This window comes from Pseudophryne corroboree, chromosome 11 (genome assembly GCF_028390025.1).
Source record: "Pseudophryne corroboree isolate aPseCor3 chromosome 11, aPseCor3.hap2, whole genome shotgun sequence".
NCBI classification, from domain to species: domain Eukaryota; kingdom Metazoa; phylum Chordata; class Amphibia; order Anura; family Myobatrachidae; genus Pseudophryne; species Pseudophryne corroboree.
The window spans coordinates 259,775,104-259,799,166 of record NC_086454.1 but is presented as its reverse complement, the minus strand read 5'-3'; the positions used below and the strand labels follow the sequence as shown (position 1 = coordinate 259,799,166).

Here is a 24,063-nt window from a genome sequence, read left to right as displayed (position 1 = left end):
TCTGCACAGAAGACAAAAGGTACCACTTTTTGTTTCTTTCGGCCTCAAAGGAAAGCAAAACGTCAGGCATTGCCGAGACAATCTAGTGCTCCCAGAACCACAAAGTCCAAGGCCAAACAATCCTGGGCGGCCCGTCAGCCTGCTTCAAAACAAGACAACCCTGCTGCATGATGGGGCGGGCCTACCTCAGCGGATCAGATCTCACATGATCACTTTGACTCCGGAGGTTCGTCTGTCGCTGATCTGGTGGCTCCAGGACCAGCAATTAAGCAGGGTCCATCCCTTCTTGATCCCTGACTGGGTCCTGCTGACAACGGACGCCAGCCTGAGGGGATGGGGTGCTGTGTTGGAGCAACACTCTTTTCATTGTCGCTGGACCAAGGAGGAGTAACTCCTCCCAATAAACATTCTGGAGCTGAGAGCGGTGTTCAATGTCTCGCCCTACCTCTGGTATGGAACAGGCCTGTTCAAGTATGGTCAGACAACGCCACCACTGTAGCTTAAATAAACCGTCAAGGCGGCACTCAAAGCCGCATGGCAATGATGAAAGGGTCAAAAATCCTTAGTTGGGCGGAACGCCATCTGCCAGCAATATCGGCAGTGTTCATTCTGGCGCGTCCTAAACTGGGAAGCAGACTTCCTCAGTCGCCAGGACATACACGCTGGAGAGTGGAGTCTTCATCCGGCAGTCTTTCAACTCCTAGTGGACAAATGGGGCCTACCAGATGTAGACCTGATGGCGTCTCGACACAATTACAAGATTCCCGTTTTTGGAGCAAGGACAAGGGATCCTCAAGCAGCATTCGTGGACGCACTGGAAATTCCATGGAACTTTTGACTGCCCTATGTGTTCCCTCCGGTGTCTCTTCTGCCCAGGGTCCTACAGAAGTAAAACAAGAAGGGGGATCTCTACTGATAGTTGCTCCGGCATGGCCCAGAAGGCATTGGTTCTCAGACCTACACGATCTGTTGACAGGGTGTCCCCTTCTACTTCCTCGTACAGTGCCCCTGTGTCTACCCAGACCTGGCCAGACTGGCTTTGACGGCATGGCTCTTGAAGCATCACTTCTGAGGGTCAAAGGTTTTCCTGAAGCGGTTATCCAGACTAGGTAGAAAGCCCGCAAACCGGCCACTGCCTGGATTTATTATCGGATTTGGAATTCTTACTTCACCTGGCATGCTGATAAGAATTATGATGTCTCTAGGTTCAGAACTTCCAGAATTCTGGCCTTTCTGCAACAAGACCTGGACTTAGGTCTTTGTCTAGCCTCCCTCAAGGTTCACAAATCTGCCTTGTCTGTATGGTTTGAGAGAAAAATTGCGTCTATTCCTGATGTTCATACTTTCATTCAGGGTGTTCTTCAGATTCAGCCTCCCTATGTCCCTCCTGTGGCTCCATGGAATCTGACTGTTGTACTGAATGCCCTGCAAGAGTCTACATTTTAACCTCTTGAGTCGGTGGACCTTAAATGGCTCACAGCCAAGATCCTGTTCTTGCTGGCTATTGCCTCTGCAAGAAGGGTGTCGGACTTAGATGCCTTGTTCTGTCGCCTGCCCTTTCTGATATTTCACTGTGATCGATCAGTTCTCCGAACTCGACCAGGTTATTTACCTAAGGTGGAGTCATTTTTTCACCTTAACCAAGAGATTGTGGTTCCGGCCTTTATCTCTTCGGACTTGTCTCCCAAAGAGCGGCCTTTGGATGTGATAAAGGCTCTCTGTATCTATGTGGGGAGGACTGCCTCTATCAGGAGGTCAGATACCTTTTTTAGTCCTGTTTGGTTTCCACAAACATGGCTGGCCTGCGAATAAGCAAACCTTGGCCAGATGGATTAGAATGGTGATTTCACAACCTTATGCGCAGGCTGGACTTCCAGCTCCTGCTGCTATTAAAGCCCATTCTACTCGGTCTGTTGGACCTTCTTGGGCAGCCCGCCGTGGCGCGTCCCCAGAACAATTGTGCAAGGCAGCTACGTGGTCCTAAGTGAACACATTTGATACTTTTGCCTCCCAGGATGCTTCCTTTGGACGCCGAATTCTCATATCCGCTAATGCGCATCCCCTCCCATGAGGAACTGCTTTAGGACATCCCCGATGTTTCCCTGTGGAAACCAATGTACCCTGCTGCAGAAAAGGAGTGTTATGGTAGACTTACCATGGTTAACACTATTTCTGCGAAGAACATTGGGTTCCACAGGGCACCCACCCTGACGCACCTAGCTTTCATGGGTTTGTATGGCATTAGCCGCTGGTCCTTTCTCCTGTTGTGAGAAGGTGGTTCTATGTAACTAACATCTGCCTTCTCTCTTGGCTGCTCCTGTATTGGACCGGTTAACGAAACTGAGCTCTCAGTGCCTGGAGGTGGGGTTATACAGGAGGCCCCAATGCATCCTGGGACAGCCTAAAGCTTTAGCCTGTTGGTGCCTCTGGATCAAGATCACCCCAATGTATTCCTGTGGAACCCAATGTATATCGCAGAAAGAGTTTTAACCATGGTAAGTCTACCATAACACTTCATTTTTATGGTCTGTACCGGCCAAAAGGGGCTATGTACCGGTTTTCAGCGTCTCCCATTCCTATTAAAGCCTATGCGAGCGCCGCTTAGCCAAACCTCTTTACCTGTGACCATGCCCCCTTTCCTTATATGTACCGATTTTTATCTTGCCAATATTAGAGGGTATCTTTTTCACTCAGCAGCAGGGTAAGGAAATGCCACAGTATATCTGAGGAAAACCTCCATTCATTCCAGCTAGCTGGGGCTGCCTAGACTCACAAAAAAAAAACGTTGGGAAGTGCTGCTAAAAGTAAGAGACCCAAAGACTAAAGATTAATATAAAGCTGCAGTCAGTAGGGAAGTCATATGTATCAATTTGCCAAGAATTTGGGTAATAGAGAGGGGTCGTCCCATAAGTATTCAAGTGACAATGGGGGTAATTCCAAGTTGATCGCAGCAGGATTTTTGATAGCAATTGGGCAAAACCATGTGCACTGCAGGGGAGGCAGATATAACATGTGCAGAGAGAGTTAGATTTGGGTGGGGTGTGTTCAATCTGCAATCTAATTTGCAGTGTAAAAATAAAGCAGCCAGTATTTACCCTGCACAGAAATAAAATAACCCACCCAAATCTAACTCTTTCTGCACATGTTATATCTGCCTCCCCTGCAGTGCACATGGTTTTGCCCAATTGCTATCAAAAATCCTGCTGCAATCAACTTGGAATTCCCCCCCGTGTGTGTTCTCCCTAATGTCGGGAGGGTTTAAAAGGAAGGAGTCACCGTGAATTATGTGAGTGTGTCATGCTAAACCTTCATTTAAATGTACTCTAATTGGCAAGTCTGCTTTGCTTTGTGTCTCTTACTTCTGCTGACCTTGGGGCTTGGGCCAAAATTGTCACCCTAGTCTTTGGCTATAGCACTCTGTTTCCAACTCACACTTTAATCTGGAGTCCATTGGCAGCTCATTTTATTTTATACTGGTGTTAGATTTCAATGCACATTACTCATTTTATGGACATTATAGAGTTTAATTTTATAGCCTTTAAAGTATGTTCTTCAATTATTTAATTGTATTGAAAAATATAAATGCACATAATAATATAGCATGCAATAATGAAATGTAATAGTAAAGCTGTTAATATGACATTATGCTGTAGGTGACAGTAGAGTGCAAGGAAGCTGGAACACAATTACTCTGTGAGTGACTAAAGGGCCCTACACACTGGCCGATTGGCCGCCAAGGTGCCCCGACGGACGGTGGCGGTAGATAGGGGGGGTGACGGGAGGAATGAAGTTTCTGCACTCCCTGACGTCACCCGGCCCCATAGCCCTGAATGCTAATATGGACGATATTCTCCATATTGGCTTGCAGGCATAAACGAGCCAGCACCTATGATGAACGAGTGCGGAGCCGCACATCATTCATCGTGGGTGCATACACACTGGAAGATATGGACGATATCTCGTTCATTAATGAATGAGATCGGTCATATCTTTCAGTGTAATCGGTAAATGTGTAGGGCCCTTAACAGACCAACCTTAATGTAGACAACATCAAATTCCAAATTTATATGGAAAAAGCACTTGTGAATAAGTTCTGTTTTAAAAATGTTTTACCTTAGAGGCGGCATATACAGTCATTTGAGGAATGGGCTTGCAGCACGTTGCAGAGGCCACATTGATAATGGCTCCTCTCTTACGCTGCACCATGCCCGGGAGCACTACATATACCATCATAACAGCTGCAGTAATGTTGACATTGATGATATCCATACTTTTATCCTCTGGTACATCCATAAGGCATGCAGGGTAGTCATAAAGCACTCCAGCATTGTTAACCAAAATGCCGACATCCACGTCATTTAGAGCCTCCTTAATGGCAGGAAACACTTCACGGCCCTTGCTGAAATCAGCCACTATGAAACGAGTTTTCACGCCATAGGCAGCCGTTATTGCCTCAGACACATTTTGGAGCTTCTCAGTGTTACGGCCTAAAAGGATGATGTTCACACCGTGACTCGCCAGCTCCTCAGCGTATGCTTTACCAATACCGTCTGTGGCTCCTGGGGTACAAATATAATATTGTATTGAAGCTTGTAACAAGTTTCAAAACATTTATGACACAAACAAAAAAATTATTTGACCAACTTCCTCACTTCAGGTCTTATATTTAGAGTGAGATGTAAGCACGATTTGTGGCTTTTTTTTAACAAGTTGCATTTTTTTCTGTAATGTGCATGCGTGATTTTTTTTTTGTAGCTGTGTAGGAGGCACTGACCAAGACTGGAATGGGCATGCAGATGCAGGTAGTGCATAAGTGAGCAGCAATTGCAAATTGCAACTAAAATGACCGGCAAGTAGTCACAAATGTAAATGTATGGAGGGCTTTGAGTTGCGAGTACTCACACCCTGATGTAAGTGAAACAATGATGATGACTGTGTGCGATTGGTCATACAAGGTACTTATCAGTAGCGGATCTTGCCACGGGCAAGCAGGACTTTTGCCTGGGGCGCCGCCTTCCGTTGGGCGCCGGCGCCTTCCGGAGGGCACCGCACCATGGCAAGATCTGCTACTGCTGTGCCCCTCGCTGTGTCCCGCTGCCCGCTGTGAAGGGAACTAGACGCTCGTCTAGTTTCCCTTCGTGTAGAGGACCTTTTCTGTGCGGTGTGCGATGATGTCATCGCGCACCGCACAGCATTTCAGCTGTGCTAATCTACTGTACAGGGGGCGTAACTGACCACGCCCCCTGTATGAAGCCACACCCCTTTTTCTCGCCCGGGCCGCAAAAAGGCCTAGAACCGGCCCTGGTACTTATCATGCTATATCATCAGGGAGGCGTCTGGCTCCAAATTTATTCTGCAGCAGCACAATGACCCAAAGCCAGTGGCGTGCGGTGAGGTCAGTGGCTGGTGAGGCATGTCCGCTACCACCGCCGCTATGGCCACTGCCAGTGCCCGCTACTGTACTGCCGCCCATGCCAGCTGCCAATGCCTGCTAATGTCGCGGCATCGGACTGGGAATTAGCTGTCGGAGCTAATTCCCAGTCCGATGCTGCCGCCAATGCCAGCGAAGTCTGGGAAGCAGCAGCAGCCAGGGCCGGTTAAGGAGAGCAGTGGAGGGTCTGCCTGGAAGTGGGATTACAGCTGCAGGCTGGTTGATAAAGACAATGGTAGTAATTGTCTCCCTCTCCTTATACCCCGGCACTCACACAGTAATTACCCCCCCTCCTCTTATACCCCAACACACACAGTAATTACCCCCCTCCTCTTATACCCCAACACACGCACGCACACACACACACACACACACACACACACACACACATCACTTCCCCTCCCCTTATGCCCCAGCACATATTTAGTAATCACCGCCCTCTTATGCCCCAGCACATATTTAGTAATCACCCCCCCCCTTATGCTCCAGCACATATTTAGTAATCACCCCCCCTTTATGCCCCAGCACATATCTAGTAATCACCCCCCCTTTATGCCCCAGCACATATCTAGTAATCACCCCCCCCCCCCCCTTATGCCCCAGCATATATCCAGCAATGACCCCCCCCCCTACACCTCTCCCCTTTTCCCCTGGCACATATGGTGTAATTGATTGCCTGCCTGCCTGCCCTGCCCCTCCCCCCCCCCCATACCCTGGCACAGTGCGCACATCTCTGTGCTGAGCACTGCTGTGTACGGTCCATGTGCTGCCCTGCTATCTGAAACACAGAGCGCAGGGCAGTCTATGGTCTGTAGTACACAGCAGCGCTTGGCACGGACACAGGTGATGGCGGGACATGCGGATCTGTACAGCGGCTCTCTACAGCGGCGCGGACACAGACATGTGGAGGGGCGGAGGATGATGGCGTATGTCATGCTGCGGCGCCCCTGACGCTGGCCCTTACCTGGAGCAATCCCGGCGGCAGTGAAAGCGGGACCCGGCAATCAATTAGAGGTGAGCAGACAGGTGTTCTGGTGCAGGAGCCTCTCTAAGGGTGGAGGGTGGTCTGGACCCCAGGGGGGAGCTGTGATTCTGGTGCCCAATCATATTTGCCTCAGTGACAGGGGCGTGCTTTGATATGGGCTGCAAGCACGCCCCTGTCACTGAGGCACTCACACTAGTGCCGCTTACAGCGCTTTTTAAATGGGCTTTTTACTGCCCATCTCTTAGCCCCGCCCCCCGCCCGCCCCCTGCTTCCAGTCCTTTATAATTGTCCGCAAGAGGCACCGCTCTCGGTGCCGCCTACACTAATTTAAACCTGTTTTTACAATGAATACAATAGTATAAAGCATTTACTTATGACACAGAATGTGTCATAAGTATCTCTTTGTATTATTGTAATCATTAATGACAGGGGAGGCACTGCCTCCCCTGCCTGCACGTCCCTGCCCAAAGCATACAGCCAATGTCATTAAGAACTATCTTCAGCGTAAAGAATAACAAGTACTGTAGTCCTGGAAGTGATAGTATGGCCCTCCAGAACCCTGATCTCAACATCATCGAGTCTGTCTGGGATTACATGAAGAGACAGAAGGATTTAAGCTAGCTTACACCCACAAAAGATCTGTGGTTAGTTCTCCAAGATATTTGGAACAACCTACCTGCCGAGTTCCTTCAAAAACTGTGTGAAAGTGTACCTAGAATTGATGCTGTTTTGAAGGCAAAGGGTGATCACGCCAAATATTGATTTGATTTAGATTTCTGTTCATTCACATTGCGTTTTGTTAATTGATAAAAAAATAAACTATTACTTCTATTTCTGAAAGCATTCTTACTTTTCAGCATTTTTTCTACACCTGCCTAAAACTTTTGCACGGTGCTGTACGCACTGGCAGTGTATCCGGGATCTGCAGTGACGCGTATATCACAGCCGCAGTGCAGAAGCTGGGACTCAGTCAGCAAGCATTAGGAGTCATTCTCCTTCTTAGCCCGTCCCCAGACTCTCATTGGCTAATTTCACAGGAGTCTGGTGGTGGGTTTAGGAGAGTGAAGCCGAGTGCCGGGTTCTGCACAACGACTGTGATACACAGCGCTGCTGCTGATCCCAGATACACTGGTAGCACATACATTACATATATGTATGGTTATATGTGCTTAGCGCCACCTCCATCCACTAGGTAGTCGGAGCTGCAGCCACCACTGCATCCATGTATGCAAAACCCTAACACCTGCAGCACCAGCGTTGAAAAGGGAATTTTGCACTGTGGATTTACACTAATAAACAGTGCTTCATAGTGAGTTGGGGAACTAGAAGCTTGCACATATGTATTTAATTGGTGTCATTTGCATTTTAAACACTCCAAGACACTTCCGTACTTATTATCTGCAATATTGGCCATTACCTGTAGTGTTTCCTTTGTCCAGTGCAATTTTTAGCCATGTCAAGACACACAGTGAAACCAATGCGGCTCCGATAATACTCCAGCTAATTAGGAGGAAGGGATGCAGCAGCTCCAGATCAGCGTTTGTTACAGAATCTGATTTCCTATGCATGTTAGGGGGTAATTCAGACCTGAACACTGAGCTGCCAACTTTGCTGTCCTGCGTTCAGACAGTCGCTGCCTCCATGGGGAGTGGATATTCGCCGTGCAAGTGAGCGATCCCATGTGTACACCAAGCTGCAAAAATCCACTATATGCAGTCTCTGTGCAGCCCAGGACTTACTCCTACAGCGCGATGAGAGCAGGCTGATCGGGGCCGGAGCTGACGTCAGACACCCTCCCTGAAAACGATTGGGCATGCCTGCGTTTTTCCGGATACTCACAATAAAAGCTCAGTTACCACCCACAAACGGCCTCCTCCTGTCAATCACCTTGCAAACGCCCGTGCGATCGGATTTTTCGCACCATCCTGTGGCTGACCAGCAATGCCCTTTGTTGTTGTCTGACGCGCATGCACTTTGTGGTGCTGATCGGCCGCTGTTTCGATCAGGTCTGAATCACTCCCTTAATCTGTATCATGCCCTTTGTGACGTTAAGCATATGAACAGGCTCTTTTTTTCATGAATAAATTGGGTTATTCAAAATGAATCTGATGTCATGCATAATGTAGTGGTTCCTGGTATCTACATCCACGCTCTACAAAGCTGTATTTCTGAGTAGACAGCTCACCTCCATGCTGATGCATTCTTCCACCCTGGCTAGCTCATGTGTGTGGGCAATAAGTGACTAAGGGCCCCTGCTCATGCAGGCTTGACAGCAAAGTGTTTCATTGTGTGTACACAGGTATTGTTACGTGGTGGTTGTGCAATGTAAATAAAGTAAGTTGGGCGCAGGGGCAGTTTGAGAGAGGAGGGGGTCTGTATGCACACACAGGGCAGTCTTTTCGTATGAGCTCAGTGGGCAGTTGCGCAAGGGCCCCAGGAGTATAAGGGCCCTGGGCTAGGCTGACCATATTATCCCTTTAACCTGGGATACTCATGAATTACACAGGTTCTGTGGCTGCTTAAAACCAGGTGAAATGCAGGCTTGTAGTCAGCCAGCCACAGAACCTGTGTAATTCATGAGTATCCCAGGTTAAAGGGATAATATGGTCAGCTGAGGGCCCCCTTTTCCAGGAGTACCAGATTTTTTTAAATCGGCTCTGGAGATCCGGAGATATTCAACTTCAAAGCAGTGGTGAAATTATCATTTTATGTGGAAAGCAATTATCTTGGATCCGGACCATAGTGCTAATTTTAGGAAGCTTTCATTTTGCTGGCTATGAATTAAGTGCAACGTCTTTCTGAAACTGAATACAAATTGATAAAATGAATGATAGTGTTGCTTTATTAACTAAAGGCAACATTGCTTTTTACAACCTGTGAGAAAATACCAAGCCAATTGAAAGTATTGCTAATTGTGTCTTAATTATTACACCAGCTGCTAAAGCAATCACTCTGTGGATATAGAGATTAATTGTTGAAAAATTATTTGTAGTGTGTATTGAGATTTGAAACCAGTCGGTGGTTGTTTTTAATATATTATATGTGGTTTTTTTTTAAATAAATTGAATAATATTTGCATTCCTGTGCACTGTAACATTTCCTTTTTTGTTTGCCGCTACACTTTGCAAGCGCTGAGTAACCCTTGAGTTACTGGCTGCACTAGGAATTTACTTGATCAAGGGGGTAATTCAGAGTTGATCGCAGCAGCAAATTTGTTAGCAGTTGGACAAAATCATGTGCACTGCAGGTGGGGCAGATATAACGTGCAGAGAGAGTTAGATTTGGGTGGGTTATTTTGTTTCTGTGCAGGGTAAATACTTTCTGCTTTATTTTTACACTGCAATTTAGATTTCAGTTTGAACACACCCTACCCAAATCTAACTCTCTCTGCACATGTTACATCTGCCCCACCTGCAGTGCTCATGGTTTTGCCCATTAGAGAACAATTTTGCTGCTGCGATTAGGTCTGAATTAGGCCCTATCAGGTAAATATATTATAGCAGTACGGATCATGCCGCTATAACACTTCCTGCTCTGCCTCATCACCGAGGCGAAGCAGGAAGGGACATCGACAAGATGTATATTATTAACATTTTGTCTGCCGAAGCTCCCCCCTCCGGCAATGTCACCCGAGCACACAGCGCTTCAGCTCAGTGCTGAATTGCGGTGTCTTCCTGCCACTCGCGCGAGATCCCCTGCGCACTCCAGAGCCGGCACCCGCCTCAGGCAGGAACAGCTCTGTCCTTGCTGTTGTGAATGGGGCATTGCCACCTGCAGCTGTCGAAATTGACAGCTGCAAGGTGTCGGAACGGTTAGCGATGTTGACCGTTCATACATTGCCCCTCCCATATCAGCCTGCTATTTTTAGATAGCAGCGCCGATATGGACAGGGGCACTCTCCGCAGCCTTCTTGCAAGGGGGAGAAGCGGTATAGTGCACATAACCACATACTGTGCGCTGATACCGCTTCTTCCCCATAGTGCCCGTTCTTACATTTACACTTGGATTCTATCAATCAGTTGGCTTAGTATATTTGAATATTGTTTCTCTGCTTAGAAATAGAGGAGCCTAGAAATATTATCCCTGTACTGGCATGTGAATACTTATTATCCCTCTTATTATGGTGAATTTTGTGAATGTTATAAATATGTAAATATGTTTAATATTGTTTTATAATAAATAGGCTCAGTTGGTTTAGCATATCTGATGAAGTATTTATTTGCTGTGTGGGTTTAACATCTTCTCTGCTACTATGTAGTTAAGAAAACATTTGCCCTTTTCTCTAGAACACAGGTTCTCAAACTCGGTCCTCAGGACCCCACACGGTGCATGTTTTGCAGGTCTCCTCACAGAATCACAAGTGAAATAATTAGCTCCACCTGTGGACCTTTTAAAATGTGTCAGTGAGTAATTAATACACCTGTGCACCTGCTGGGTTACCTGCAAAACATGCACTGTGTGGGGTCCTGAGGACCGAGTTTGAGAACCACTGCTCTAGACTATTGTTTTAATCTTCATATCTTAGGTAGATTTGTTTATAATTTTAGGTATAGCCTTCTCCAAGGTCAGTATTGCATGCTTTATGTACAAGTATGACTATTTTACTACAGGGTGAGGCAAAAAAAAACCCTCCCAGATTTGAAAGGTTAACAAAAAAAAGCATGGTAAATGCTATTCAAAATGTTAGTACATACTCTAAAAGAGCATGGAATACAGCTTATTTTCAATTGTCTTTGAATATGATATCCAGATGGTGTCCACTATTCGTGATACAGGTTTGTAGACAATTTCTGAAGTGTCGCATCGCTCGGTAGGTCATTTCCGGTGTTATAGCTATTGCCTGACAAATCTCAATTTCATTTGTTTGGTTACGTTAACAAGCAGAATTTTCATTACTGGGCAGAAAACATTCCTCATCAGCCTCATGAAAGGCCTCTGCACAACCAACAGGGCCATCTAAGAGCTGAGGTCTACAAACTTGGACCAAGAACCATTAATGAAATGAAGGCTGCTATACGCCAAGAAATGACGAAATCATATTCAATCAAAACCAATCGAAAATAAACTGTATTCCATGCACTTTTAGATTATGTACTAACATTTTGAATAGCATTTACCAGGCCTATATTGTTAACCTGGGAGTTTTTTTTTGTCTCGCCCTGTATGTCGCAACACATTTTATGTTTTTTTTGTTTGTACCATTTTGATGTACAGTATCCCAATGAAATATTTCAATATTTCTATGTGTAAGTGTTCTCCAATACAATGTGCAGTTATATAAAGAACCATGAACCAAAGTATTTGATCTTATGTCTGACTCATCGTTCCCACTCACCAGTGACTACAGCCCACTCTCCATATTGCCTTATAATTCTGGCGTTGCTAAACAGACACTGGCAGATCTGCTGCTGCACCAGGCTGTAACACCCGCACAGGAGTTTTATAGTTTTCCAGGTTACGTAGCCGGCTCCCACCATCGCCAGGATCTTCAGGTAATTGTAACAGCACTGCAACACCTCATGCATTAGTGATGCAGAGACGCTTTTTACAGCAATCACCAGCTCCTCTGCACCATCGAAACCGTGGACTGACATCTAAAATGACAACATATAGGATGTTATTAGTGAAACGATCAATATAGCAGTTGTAATTATATTTTATTTATATAGCACTGCAGTTCAGAGAATATACTGTACATCATTCATGCCAGTCCTTTCCCACATTGCAGCTTACGGTCTGAGAGGCATATGTCATAAGCCTGAGTGAGAGATAAAGTGGGGAGAAATAAAGTACCAGGTAATCAGCTCCTGCCATTTTTCAAACACAGCCAGTAACATGGCAGTTAGGAGCCGATTGGCTGGGACTTTATCTCTCTCCACTGTATCATTCTCCAAGACTTAGTACATCTGCCTCTAAATTCCCTAATATACCTTAAACACGGACACACTATGGCCCTCATTCCGACCCGATCGCACGCTGCACTTCCTCTCAGCGGTGCTATTGGGTCTGGAATGCACATGCCAAAAATTAGATTGTAAAGCCCAGGTAAGTACTCATTTTGTTGTAAGAGTGGATATGTATATAGACGTTGGTGAAATTACCTTTACTCTGTCTCCTAGGTCTTATCGTCTCACCAATTTTCACAGAGAGGTGAGACTGACGACTTCCACAGAATCACGGTCACATTTAATTGGTGTGTTGAACTAATTATTAATTTTATAACGATAGAAGTTGTATAATGGATTTCTTTCGGTTCAGGTAAGCAATAGTTTATCTAAACAGAGACCATATAATACGATTCCGACTGTCAACCAATTGGTTCACCATAAGATTATTAAACGTATTTATTACACTGCTCCGGCTCGTGTCGTCTTTCTCTCACAGAAGCGGATACCTAAGTTTCAGTTAGTAAACCGTACTGGTTCTCTATGTGACATATACAAACTCATATAACACTTAGCGAATACATATATATATATATATATATATATATATATATATAAAACAATATTACAGGTTAGCTGTACCATAAACACAAGTGCCCATACCACCTAGCTAGTATATAGGATATAATGGTATCCCTTTTAGAAAACCTCTATGGGTAAAACCCCCCAGTCTGCCTCTATAGTACCGTCTGATTGAGTACTAATGCACGGGAGTTATCCCGAATGTTCCTGGCGGTATATGTATGATACTGTTGGAGTTCTGACTAGCGAATGCTAGTTGAGATATTGTTTAACTACGCATTAATTACTCCCTTTCAACTCACTGTGGTAGTCGGAATTAGTGATGAGCGGATTCGGTTTTACTCGGTTTTACTCGGTTCTCAAAACCGAATCTTATTGGCTCACTGATGTCACGTGTTTTGGATAGCCAATAAGATTCGATTTTGAGAACCGAGTAAAACCGAATCCGCTCATCACTAGACTCGGAATACAGATTTATGACTCCAGCATGACCTGAGCAGGGTTGGTAAACACAGGTATAGTCACGTGGTTATGAGAGTAATCCAAATAGAGGATAAGAATACTCTCACTTGTGACTCTCGACGTGACGGACTAATTGTCCAGAACTTGGGTCTTGGTGCACTCAGCAGCACTGTGACCGCTGCTACAGTTAGATTTTTATTGGGAAACAGATGTTTTCCAGAAATTGAAGGACACTGTAAGCTGCAAGTCTGTAACAAACCTTGTACAAAATCTGATGGCTGTAGCTGTCCCTGAGCTGCTATACCGATAACTGTGTGGCAATACATTATTACACTGCAGTGTTCACTCGCGCGCACAGGGGGGGTTTCCGAGTACCTGGAAACCCCCCCCCCCTGTTGAGACAAGTTTTTTATTTTTGAGACAGAGACTGCAGTGTATCCGTCTCAGCAGAGAGCTATGTAACTCTCAGTATAGAGAGTGTCCCGGGGGATCTGCTGATTGCGCATGCTCAGCCACAGCAGCTCCCTCCGTCCCCACACAGTGCCGCTCGTTTGCTCCCGCCTCCTATGCCCTGGTGGTACTGTATGTAAGTATAACATATACAGTATGTATAGTTGTATACTGTATATGAAATTTGTATGAATGCATGTATGTATGTATGTATGTATGTATGTGTGTGTGTGCTTGTGTGTTTATATATGTATATATGTATGTATGTGTGATTGTGTATGTATGAATGCGTGTGCTATGTATGTATGTGTGTGTGGGTATATATATATATATATATATATATATATATATACACACTGTATATATATATATACACACACACACAGACACAGTATATGTATATATACAGAGTATGTACTCTGTATACACTCACTCCACGGTGGAAACCCCCCTTATTAAATCCTGCGTTTGCCACTGGTGTTAAGTTTATCAGTCTAGACTCTAGACTGTGTCTAATAAGTGCACTTATTACTATTTTGCAGAGGACCTGGCTGAATAAGGTTTCTGCACTGAGGTATAGGATTCACAACGCAGATAAAACACCTCTCTGGTGCTCTCATCTGTAACTGGTTTTCCTGCAGCCTTATATGGCTAAGGGGTCTGCCCAATGCCCATACTCCGTGCCTCTCATTCATGTAATGCTGGGGTAAACTGCTGGCTCCGCCTTCCGCTGTCAGTCTCTCAGGCCGCACCTCCTTCAGGCTGCTCCTTGGGAAGGAAAGCGCCGCCTATCCCCGCCTCCTGGGATGGATGGGTTACTCTTCCCGGCTGACGTCACCTGAGTCCCGGACGGGTCGCGGCTAGGGATGGACATCGAAAGCAAACCATCATATGATGGCAATGCTTCCACCATTGAAACTTTCAAAGCGATGGTTACTAACCATCACATCAAAAGTATTCGATGGTGAAAACTATTTATATGACTAGTGCATGCGCAAAAGCCTGCATTTTCGTTCGCAATGTGGGAATTGGGATCGGGGGCAGGGCCAGACTCTGAGCAACATATTACTTTATCACTGGATATTGTGCGTATAATATACATCTATAATGCCCAATGATGATGCAACATTACCCCCTCAGTGCCAGATATACAATGCCCCCACAGTGCCAGATATACAATGCCCCACAGTGCCAGATATACATTGCCCCCACTGTGCCAGATATACAATGCCCCCACTGTGCCAGATATACAATGCCCCCACAGTGCCAGATATACAATGCCCCCACAGTGCCAGATATACAATGCCCCCACAGTGCCAGATATACATTGCCCCCACTGTGCCAGATATAAAATTCCCCTACAGTGCCAGATATACATTGCCCCCACAGTGCCAGATATACAATGCCCTCACAGTGCCACACTATGTGAACATTGCCCCACTGCCCCTTTATCCACATAATGTCCTCCCGAGCCATCCTAATAATGTCTAGCGACTTGCTCTTGCACAGATCATTCCCGCCAAGGTGCAACACTATCACGTACAGCCGCCCTTTCGTTTGCTCGGCCTTGCGCAATGTCTCTCTGGCCTGCACCCATGCCATGCCCTTGTTGCCGTACCAAAATACCATCCCTGCTTCCTGCTGCAGCCCTAGCTGCCGCCCATATGACCTTACTGCAGCACACTGCGCTGCCCAATGCACGTATCAATGGCCCATGATCCAAATCTTCCTCTTCGTACTGATCCCTGTGAAGCACGCAGTTCAGCAGGTTACAACAATAGCTCTTGCGATGTTGTCGCTACCACTGGCCTGACATACGTTTTATAACTGTGTGACCTCCACCTCCCCAGCCCCTTTATTTCTTCTGTGGAGCAGCCTTGACTGGTTGCGGATATTGCCGCTCCAATCACGAAGGAATGCGTACCGTACTTGCTTGCATTCCAGCCTAATACTGCAATGCATCTCTTAAAAACTATATAAGAAAAGAACACTCTGCGCTATTTAAGAACCTTCCAGACTCCAAATAAAGGGAATTCACATGTATACATAAAAACACCTTTTTATTCCGGATTAGATTAATCACATAAATCTCTAATTAGTAGATGGAAGTTAGATGAGCGCCTGAAATTTTTCGGGTTTTGTGTTTTGGTTTTGGGTTCGGTTCCGCGGCCGTGTTTTGGGTTCGAACGCGTTTTGGCAAAACCTCACCGAATTATTTTTGTCGGATTCGGGTGTGTTTTGGATTCGGGTGTTTTTTTCCAAAAACACTAAAAAACAGCTTAAATCATAGAATTTGGGGGTCATTTTGATCCCAAAGTATTATTAACCTCAAAAACCATAATTTACACTCATTTTCAGTCTATTCTGAATACCTCACACCTCACAATATTATTTTTAGTCCTAAAATTTGCACCGAGGTCGCTGTGTGAGTAAGATAAGCGACCCTAGTGGCCGACACAAACACCGGGCCCATCTAGGAGTGGCACTGCAGTGTCACGCAGGATGTCCCTTCCAAAAAACCCTCCCCAAACAGCACATGACGCAAAGAAAAAAAGAGGCGCAATGAGGTAGCTGTGTGAGTAAGATTAGCGACCCTAGTGGCCGACACAAACACCGGGCCCATCTAGGAGTGGCACTGCAGTGTCACGCAGGATGGCCCTTCCAAAAAACCCTCCCCAAACAGCACATGACGCAAAGAAAAAAAGAGGCGCAATGAGGTAGCTGACTGTGTGAGTAAGATTAGCGACCCTAGTGGCCGACACAAACACCGGGCCCATCTAGGAGTGGCACTGCAGTGTCACGCAGGATGTCCCTTCCAAAAAACCCTCCCCAAACAGCACATGACGCAAAGAAAAAAAGAGGCTTTTTACTGATATTTGGTGTTTTGGATTTGACATGCTCTGTACTATGACATTGGGCATCGGCCTTGGCAGACGACGTTGCTGGCATTTCATCGTCTCGGCCATGACTAGTGGCAGCAGCTTCAGCACGAGGTGGAAGTGGATCTTGATCTTTCCCTAATTTTGGAACCTCAACATTTTTGTTCTCCATATTTTAATAGGCACAACTAAAAGGCACCTCAGGTAAACAATGGAGATGGATGGATTGGATACTAGTATACAATTATGGACGGGCTGCCGAGTGCCGACACAGAGGTAGCCACAGCCGTGAACTACCGCACTGTACTGTGTCTGCTGCTAATATATAGACTGGTTGATAAAGAGATAGTATACTCGTAACTAGTATGTATGTATAAAGAAAGAAAAAAAAACCACGGTTAGGTGGTATATACAATTATGGACGGGCTGCCGAGTGCCGACACAGAGGTAGCCACAGCCGTGAACTACCGCACTGTACTGTGTCTGCTGCTAATATAGACTGGTTGATAAAGAGATAGTATACTCGTAACTAGTATGTATGTATAAAGAAAGAAAAAAAAACCACGGTTAGGTGGTATATACAATTATGGACGGGCTGCCGAGTGCCGACACAGAGGTAGCCACAGCCGTGAACTACCGCACTGTACTGTGTCTGCTGCTAATATATAGACTGGTTGATAAAGAGATAGTATACTCGTAACTAGTATGTATGTATAAAGAAAGAAAAAAAAACCACGGTTAGGTCACTGGTATATACAATTATGGACGGGCTGCCGAGTGCCGACACAGAGGTAGCCACAGCCGTGAACTACCGCACTGTACTGTGTCTGCTGCTAATATATAGACTGGTTGATAAAGAGATAGTATACTCGTAACTAGTATGTATGTATAAAGAAAGAAAAAAAAACCACGGTTAGGTCACTGGTATATACAATTATGGACGGGCTGCCGAGTGCCGACACAGAGGTAGCCACAGCCGTGAACTACCGCACTGTACACTGGTTGATAAAGAGATAGTAGTATACTCGTAACAACTAGTATGACGACGGTATAAAGAATGAAAAAAAAACCACGGTTAGGTGGTATATAATACAATTATGGTTGGACGGACTGCCTGCCGAGTGCCGACACAGAGGTAGCCACAGCCGTGAACTACCGCACTGTACACTGGTTGATAAAGAGATAGTAGTATACTCGTAACAACTAGTATGACGACGGTATAAAGAATGAAAAAAAAACCACGGTTAGGTGGTATATAATACAATTATGGTTGGACGGACTGCCTGCCGAGTGCCGACACAGAGGTAGCCACAGCCGTGAACTACCGCACTGTACACTGGTTGATAAAGAGATAGTAGTATACTCGTAACAACTAGTATGACGACGGTATAAAGAACGAAAAAAAAACCACGGTTAGGTGGTATATATTATAATACAATTATGGATGGACGGACTGCCTGCCGAGTTCCGACACACAGGTAGCCACAGCCGTGAACTACCGCACTGTACACTGGTTGATAAAGAGATAGTAGTATACTCGTAACAACTAGTATGACGACGGTATAAAGAACGAAAAAAAAACCACGGTTAGGTGGTATATATTATAATACAATTATGGATGGACGGACTGCCTGCCGAGTTCCGACACAGAGGTAGCCACAGCCGTGAACTACCGCACTGTACACTGGTTGATAAAGAGATAGTAGTATACTCGTAACAACTAGTATGACTATGACGACGGTATAAAGAAAGAAAAAAAAAACCACGGTTAGGTGGTATATAATACAATTATGGATGGACGGACTGCCTGCCGAGTGCCGACACAGAGGTAGCCACAGCCGTGAACTACCGCACTGTACTGTGTCTGCTGCTAATATAGACTGGTTGATAAAGAGATAGTATACAATACTACTAATATACTGGTGGTCAGGCACTGGTCACCACTAGTCACACTGGCAGTGGCACTCCTGCAGCAAAAGTGTGCACTGTTTAATTTTAATATAATATTATTTATCATGTACTCCTGGCTCCTGCTATAACAACCTGCAGTGCTCCCCAGTCTCCCCCACAATTATAAGCTTTATATACAATACATTGATGTGCAGCACACTGGGCTGAGCAGTGCACACAGACTGAGTCACTGTGTGACTGTGTATCGTTTTTTTCAGGCAGAGAACGGATATATTAAATAAAACAAACAACTGCACTGTCTCTGGTGGTCACTGGTCACTGTGGTCGTCAGTCACTAAACTCTGTCTGCACTCTGCACTCTCTTCTAATCTACAGTATCACAGCAATCTCTCTCTCTCTCTCTCTTCTAAATCTAATCTAAATGGAGAGGACGCCAGCCACGTCCTCTCCCTATCAATCTCAATGCACGTGTGAAAATGGCGGCGACGCGCGGCTCCTTATATAGAATCCGAGTCTCGCGAGAATCCGACAGCGTCATGATGACGTTCGGGCGCGCTCGGGTTAACCGAGCAAGGCGGGAAGATCCGAGTCGCTCGGACCCGTGAAAAAAAAAGTGAAGTTCGTGCGGGTTCGGATTCAAAGAAACCGAACCCGCTCATCTCTAGATGGAACCAAATAAAATCCTTAATCTAATAAAAAAGCTATCATATGCATATATAAATTTAGCAACTCTAATTAATTCTTATTTTCAAAAGCCGGCTTTCTATATGCACCTAAAATAAAATATGGATCAGCTCTCATGCGTATATAATAACCACAATATGTGCAATAGGGGATATACTTATTAATTGATGTGCAAATCAGTATTCTCAGATTGTCCACTAACTGCTTGTAGAGAGACGGAATAATCAGATATAGTAATCACCGCTTGTTGTTACAAAGTCTCAAAACGGCTCCTTGTGTTATTACACTGAACACTCGTCTCAAAGTCTCAAGCAATTCCTTTTGCATAGATAATAGTAACAGTTCCTGATTGCCTAATCAGGCTGGCTAAATGGTAAAAGTTCTCACCCTCCGTCTTACATGTAGACGGATCCAGCTGGAGATACACTGCACTGCCGGTCAGGTGCGGCTAGGGAGCTCTGGATGGTTCCGGCCCCCAACGTATGAAATGCCGCTGCAGTCCCAAGTGAAGCCGCTGATGTAATTTCGCTGGCGTCCGGCGTGGTGCAGTGATTCTTAGGTGATAACCGCAATGAATGGTATTGTCATCAGATGTCCCTTCTTTCCTCTGACTAGTTTCGCTCGTCGCTGGAGCTTCCTCATAGAGTCTCTTAAAAACTGCTGCAAACTGGTACCTGGTGAGGGACGCCCTATCTGTGTGAATTATGAAAATTCTCCCCCCCCGGCAGGCCTGATCTCCCCGAACTTTTGCACTGCCATGACCGGGCAAACTGCTGTGTCCCCATTGCCTGGTGAGCCGGATCCATCTCCCTTTTCCCCCTTGGTCTGTCTTTGACCTGTGAATCCTGCACCAAACCATGTCTTCATTTACCAACACGTTTTTGAATAGCAGGCCAGTTCCTACTGTCCTGCTTGATTACGTGCCAGCTCCCCCACTGTAAACACTCCGCCAAACGCCATAGTAAAAGCTGTCCTGAACAGCTTAAACTCATTCTTATTGCTGCACACACCCGGTATGATGCAGGTAATGCTCCTGAGCCTTTCCTCAGCTACTGGCTCACGCGTATCCGGCCTCCTTGGCTCTGCCCTGGCCCATCCCCTAATCAAAGTGTGCACTAAAAAAAACTTTTGTATCATCCCCTTTGCAGTGCAACTTGGAAAATAAGGAAATACCTGCTAGTGTGGTGCTGGCTGAGGCTTTAGACACCCCATCCTGCCTCATCTTACCCAAGAAGGAGAGTAACTGCCGCAGGGGGTCTTGCCCTTCCGAGGCTCCGCTCCCCTGAAATTGCTGCCACTTCCCCCATGCTGCTCTGTAGGCTTTCCATGTCTTGGGTGCCAGGGACCTTTCCACCAGCTCACTTAGACAGACTTGACTATCTGCCAAAGATGAGAGGGGCATGTTAAGCATTTTTCTTGCACAAGTGGTGCTGCTGCCCTAAATAGCTCAGATTTCTGACGTGACAGCGCGTCTTCAATGACATTCTGCTCACCGGACACATGCTTTGCCCTGAATGTGTTGTGACAGAGGCACTAAGCCTCACAGTAATTTTACTACCGGGGTGACGAAGCAGACTGATTGTTTATTGCTTGCACTACTCCCATGTTGTCACACCAAAACTGAATGTGTCTATTTGCCAGCCTACAGACCCAGATGCCTACCGCTACTACTATGAGAAATAACTCTAAGGCTGCCAGGTTCTTTCTGAGGCCTTTTTCCTTCCAACTGTCTGGCCATGACTCTGCACACCATTCGCCCTGCCAATATGCAGCAAAACCTGTGGCCCCTGCCGCGTGAGTGAACAACTCCGAAGCGTGGCTTGACTGCGCAGCCTTAGGCCATATGCGTACCCCATTGAAATGCTGCAAAACCCCTCCCATACCAACAAATCGTCTCTTGGGTCCCTATTGATGCGTATGAAGTGGTGCCTTCTCTTCACGTCAGCAGTGGCCCTTTCCATGCGTCTCTTGAAAATTCTACCCATGGGAATTACCCGGCAGGAAAAATTGAGAAGGCCTAGCAACGATTGCATCTTCTCTAGAGTAACTTTGCTAGCCCTGGCGCAAGCTTGTCCCCCTTGATCCTTGTACATAGAATAGATGAGGTTAATGTATTTTATCATATTCATCGGCATGTCGGGGTACGCGAGCACGTAACAGCCGGAGTACGCCAACATACAGGTTACCCAATGCTCAATGGTTTTATAGGATTCTTTCTGCCAACCCCCTTTCTCGCTACATTTTTCGTTCTCCAACCAGCCCTCCTCAGTAAGGGTGTGTACACACAGTGAGATCCTTGCTATGCCCAATTTTCACTTGCGATTTCCCTTGAACTCCGTGGAGCCCAGATAGCACAGATTTTGACTAACTTTTCTTGAGATATGGACTATGTGTGCTTACGATTTTGGCTTATGTGAGATTTTGGCTTATGTGACATGTCATTGACATGTGAGATGAACTAGATAGTACACCGATCTAGCAAGGATTGACTTGCCTGCACAGTCTATCTTTTCTTGCGATGCCGACCTGGCGGTACCGTGCATCGGGATCGAATCGGGATCGCAAGGTGACTTTCACCTTGCGATCTGCACTAACTTTTCTTGCGATTTTGACTATATAGTCAAAATCGAAAGAAAATAGCTCACCGTGTGTACACACCCTAAGGGAGCATATATCTATAAAGTCTCCCTTCACAATCTCCTTCCTGAGCTGCATGGGTAGGTGCGAGTCTAGCGCGCCTAGCTCATGATCCACCGCTCCTCCCTGTTGCAAGAAACCTGACTTAACCGTCTTAGCTTGCCCTATTTTGCTGAATACCGCGTCCGCCCCTGGGTCTGCCAACTTATTTTTCTTAATATTCTCGCGTGCCAAGCACAGACGCTCCCTTAGCTCTTTACACTTCTCATCATCCTCTGTTTCAGACTCGCTTTCCCCCACTTCAGCCTGCGCACTAACACTGGCCACCAATACCCCTGGGCTTTGCCCGGTGCTCTGTATACCACCGTGCGTTCCACTCGCTATATTGGAAACTACCACACTTTGCATGCTATTACCCTGCACTAACATTTCATTAACAGCATATACGTTACAAGCATTTGTTATCTCACCGTTCCAGTGTGATGATGATCCGTTGCTTCCCAGCACCGCGCTTGCCTGGGCGACGGCCTCTGTCCCAGGAGCCTCTGCTGCGCTTGCCGCAGCACCCGACTGCGCTGCCTTCCTGCTGGATGAGGCAAGGACCACTTTGCTCTTGGGTATGCCTTGGTTCGCCGTTTAACCTCTTCTGGCTTCCGTCAGAAGGGCTTGTATCATTTCCCCGTGGCTGAACCTCTCCTGTCCATCTGCCCTTCATGTCCCCCGTCTGCCTGTTGTCCGCTGGAAGGGGTAGCGGGGTCATGGTAACCCCTCCTGGGGGGGTAGATAAACCAGGGGGAATGGGTGAAGTACCCCTGCCTCCCCTCCCGCGATCTGTTGTCCTCTGATGTTGCCCGATGATGCTCCATATATCCCTGGCAGCTGGGGGTGAATCCTGGGGGCCACGTGGGGCTGCTGTGTTTTTGGGTTTCCGCAAGAAAGACCCACTTTCCCTGCATCTCTGGCGACCATGGTCAGCTCCCTCTGCTGCCCCTGCTCTCTCCCCTGTACTTCAAAATGTGCCTGCTGACTGCCCGTGATGGAGGCGAGTGCTGCTGGCGATGCGATCCTGTGGATAGTTGCTTGTGTACCTGCTGTACCCTGCTGCTACCTTGCTCCTCCTCCCCCAATTTGTGCCCACCTGACTTTGTACCCTCTGGCATCACGTCAACCAACATGCGCTGGCTCTCACCTTCCATCGCTGCTTCTGCTGCCCTGGATGTGATTGAACCTCTGTGCACCGCACTCTTGCTCAGATGCACTGGCATCAGAAGGGGGGGCGGGGGGTGACACCAAAGTGATGGCTCCTGCTCAATGACAGGAGCCAGGTGCTGCACTGTAACATTACAGTGCAGCAACCCGGCTCTTGTCACTGAGCAGGATCCGGGTCTGCAGAAAGAGCACTCCCAGGGGCAGCCCGCACCTCCTGGACCCCGGCGTGATGAAAACGGGTCAGGACGGCTAGCCCCGCCCTGAAAAGCCACGCCCCATACCCTTAAACCACGCCCATTTTAACACGCCGCACCGGGTGTAAAGAGGCAGAGCGATGCTTCTGCTCGGACGTCCCAGCCAATCTGCCTGTGTCCGTCTTTCCACTCTCCGACCACCAGATGGCGCCCTTCTGCTCCCTTTCCTCTGGCTGTGCTGCTGGCTCACTGGACAGGAAGTCCCTTTGTGCCCACTTGCCTCATGCTTCCTGTAATGAGCTGGTCAATTTCTGTCCTCCCAGGATGAGCTGCTGTATTTCCAGATGCCTGACTGCTGCACTGGCCTGCTGGGGCTGTGTGATTAACCTCCATGTCCTTTCACTGTATATAATGTAGCTGCTGCTGCTCCCTGTGTCTGCTTGGCTGTGGCTGGAGGCAAATCCTCTTGCTGAATATGTCCTGGTGGTTTCCGGATCTGCTTTGCTCTGGCTAGAGGTGAGCTGATGCTGCTGGGGCTACCTGTGTCTACCTGGCTGTGGCTGGAGGAAAACCCTTTTGCTGAATATGTTCTGGTTTCTGGATCTGTTTTGTTCTGGCTGGAGGTGAGCTGAGCTGCAGGTAAGCTGATGCTGCTGCTCGTCTTGTCCTTGCCAGGGGGGTGAATGCATTTAGCCCCACCGGCTCCCAGCCTATAAACCTGCTGCTACCCCCTCCCCTGCAATTAACCCTGCTG

At 46.8% G+C, this 24,063-nt stretch overlaps 1 protein-coding gene across 1 annotated transcript in view; it reads right to left on the bottom strand.

Annotated features, from left to right (window-relative positions):
* LOC134970143 (inactive hydroxysteroid dehydrogenase-like protein 1) overlaps positions 1-11,988 on the bottom strand; it is a 76,121-nt gene extending 64,133 nt beyond the window's left edge. The window contains exons 1-2 of the mRNA XM_063946187.1: positions 11,752-11,988; positions 4,114-4,559 (exon numbers count right to left, since the gene is read on the bottom strand). Coding sequence (XP_063802257.1) covers positions 4,114-4,559; positions 11,752-11,941 — 636 coding nt within the window. The 5' untranslated portion in view covers positions 11,942-11,988. The remainder of the gene's footprint in view (positions 1-4,113; positions 4,560-11,751) is intronic.
* Positions 11,989-24,063: the final 12,075 nt, after the last annotated feature.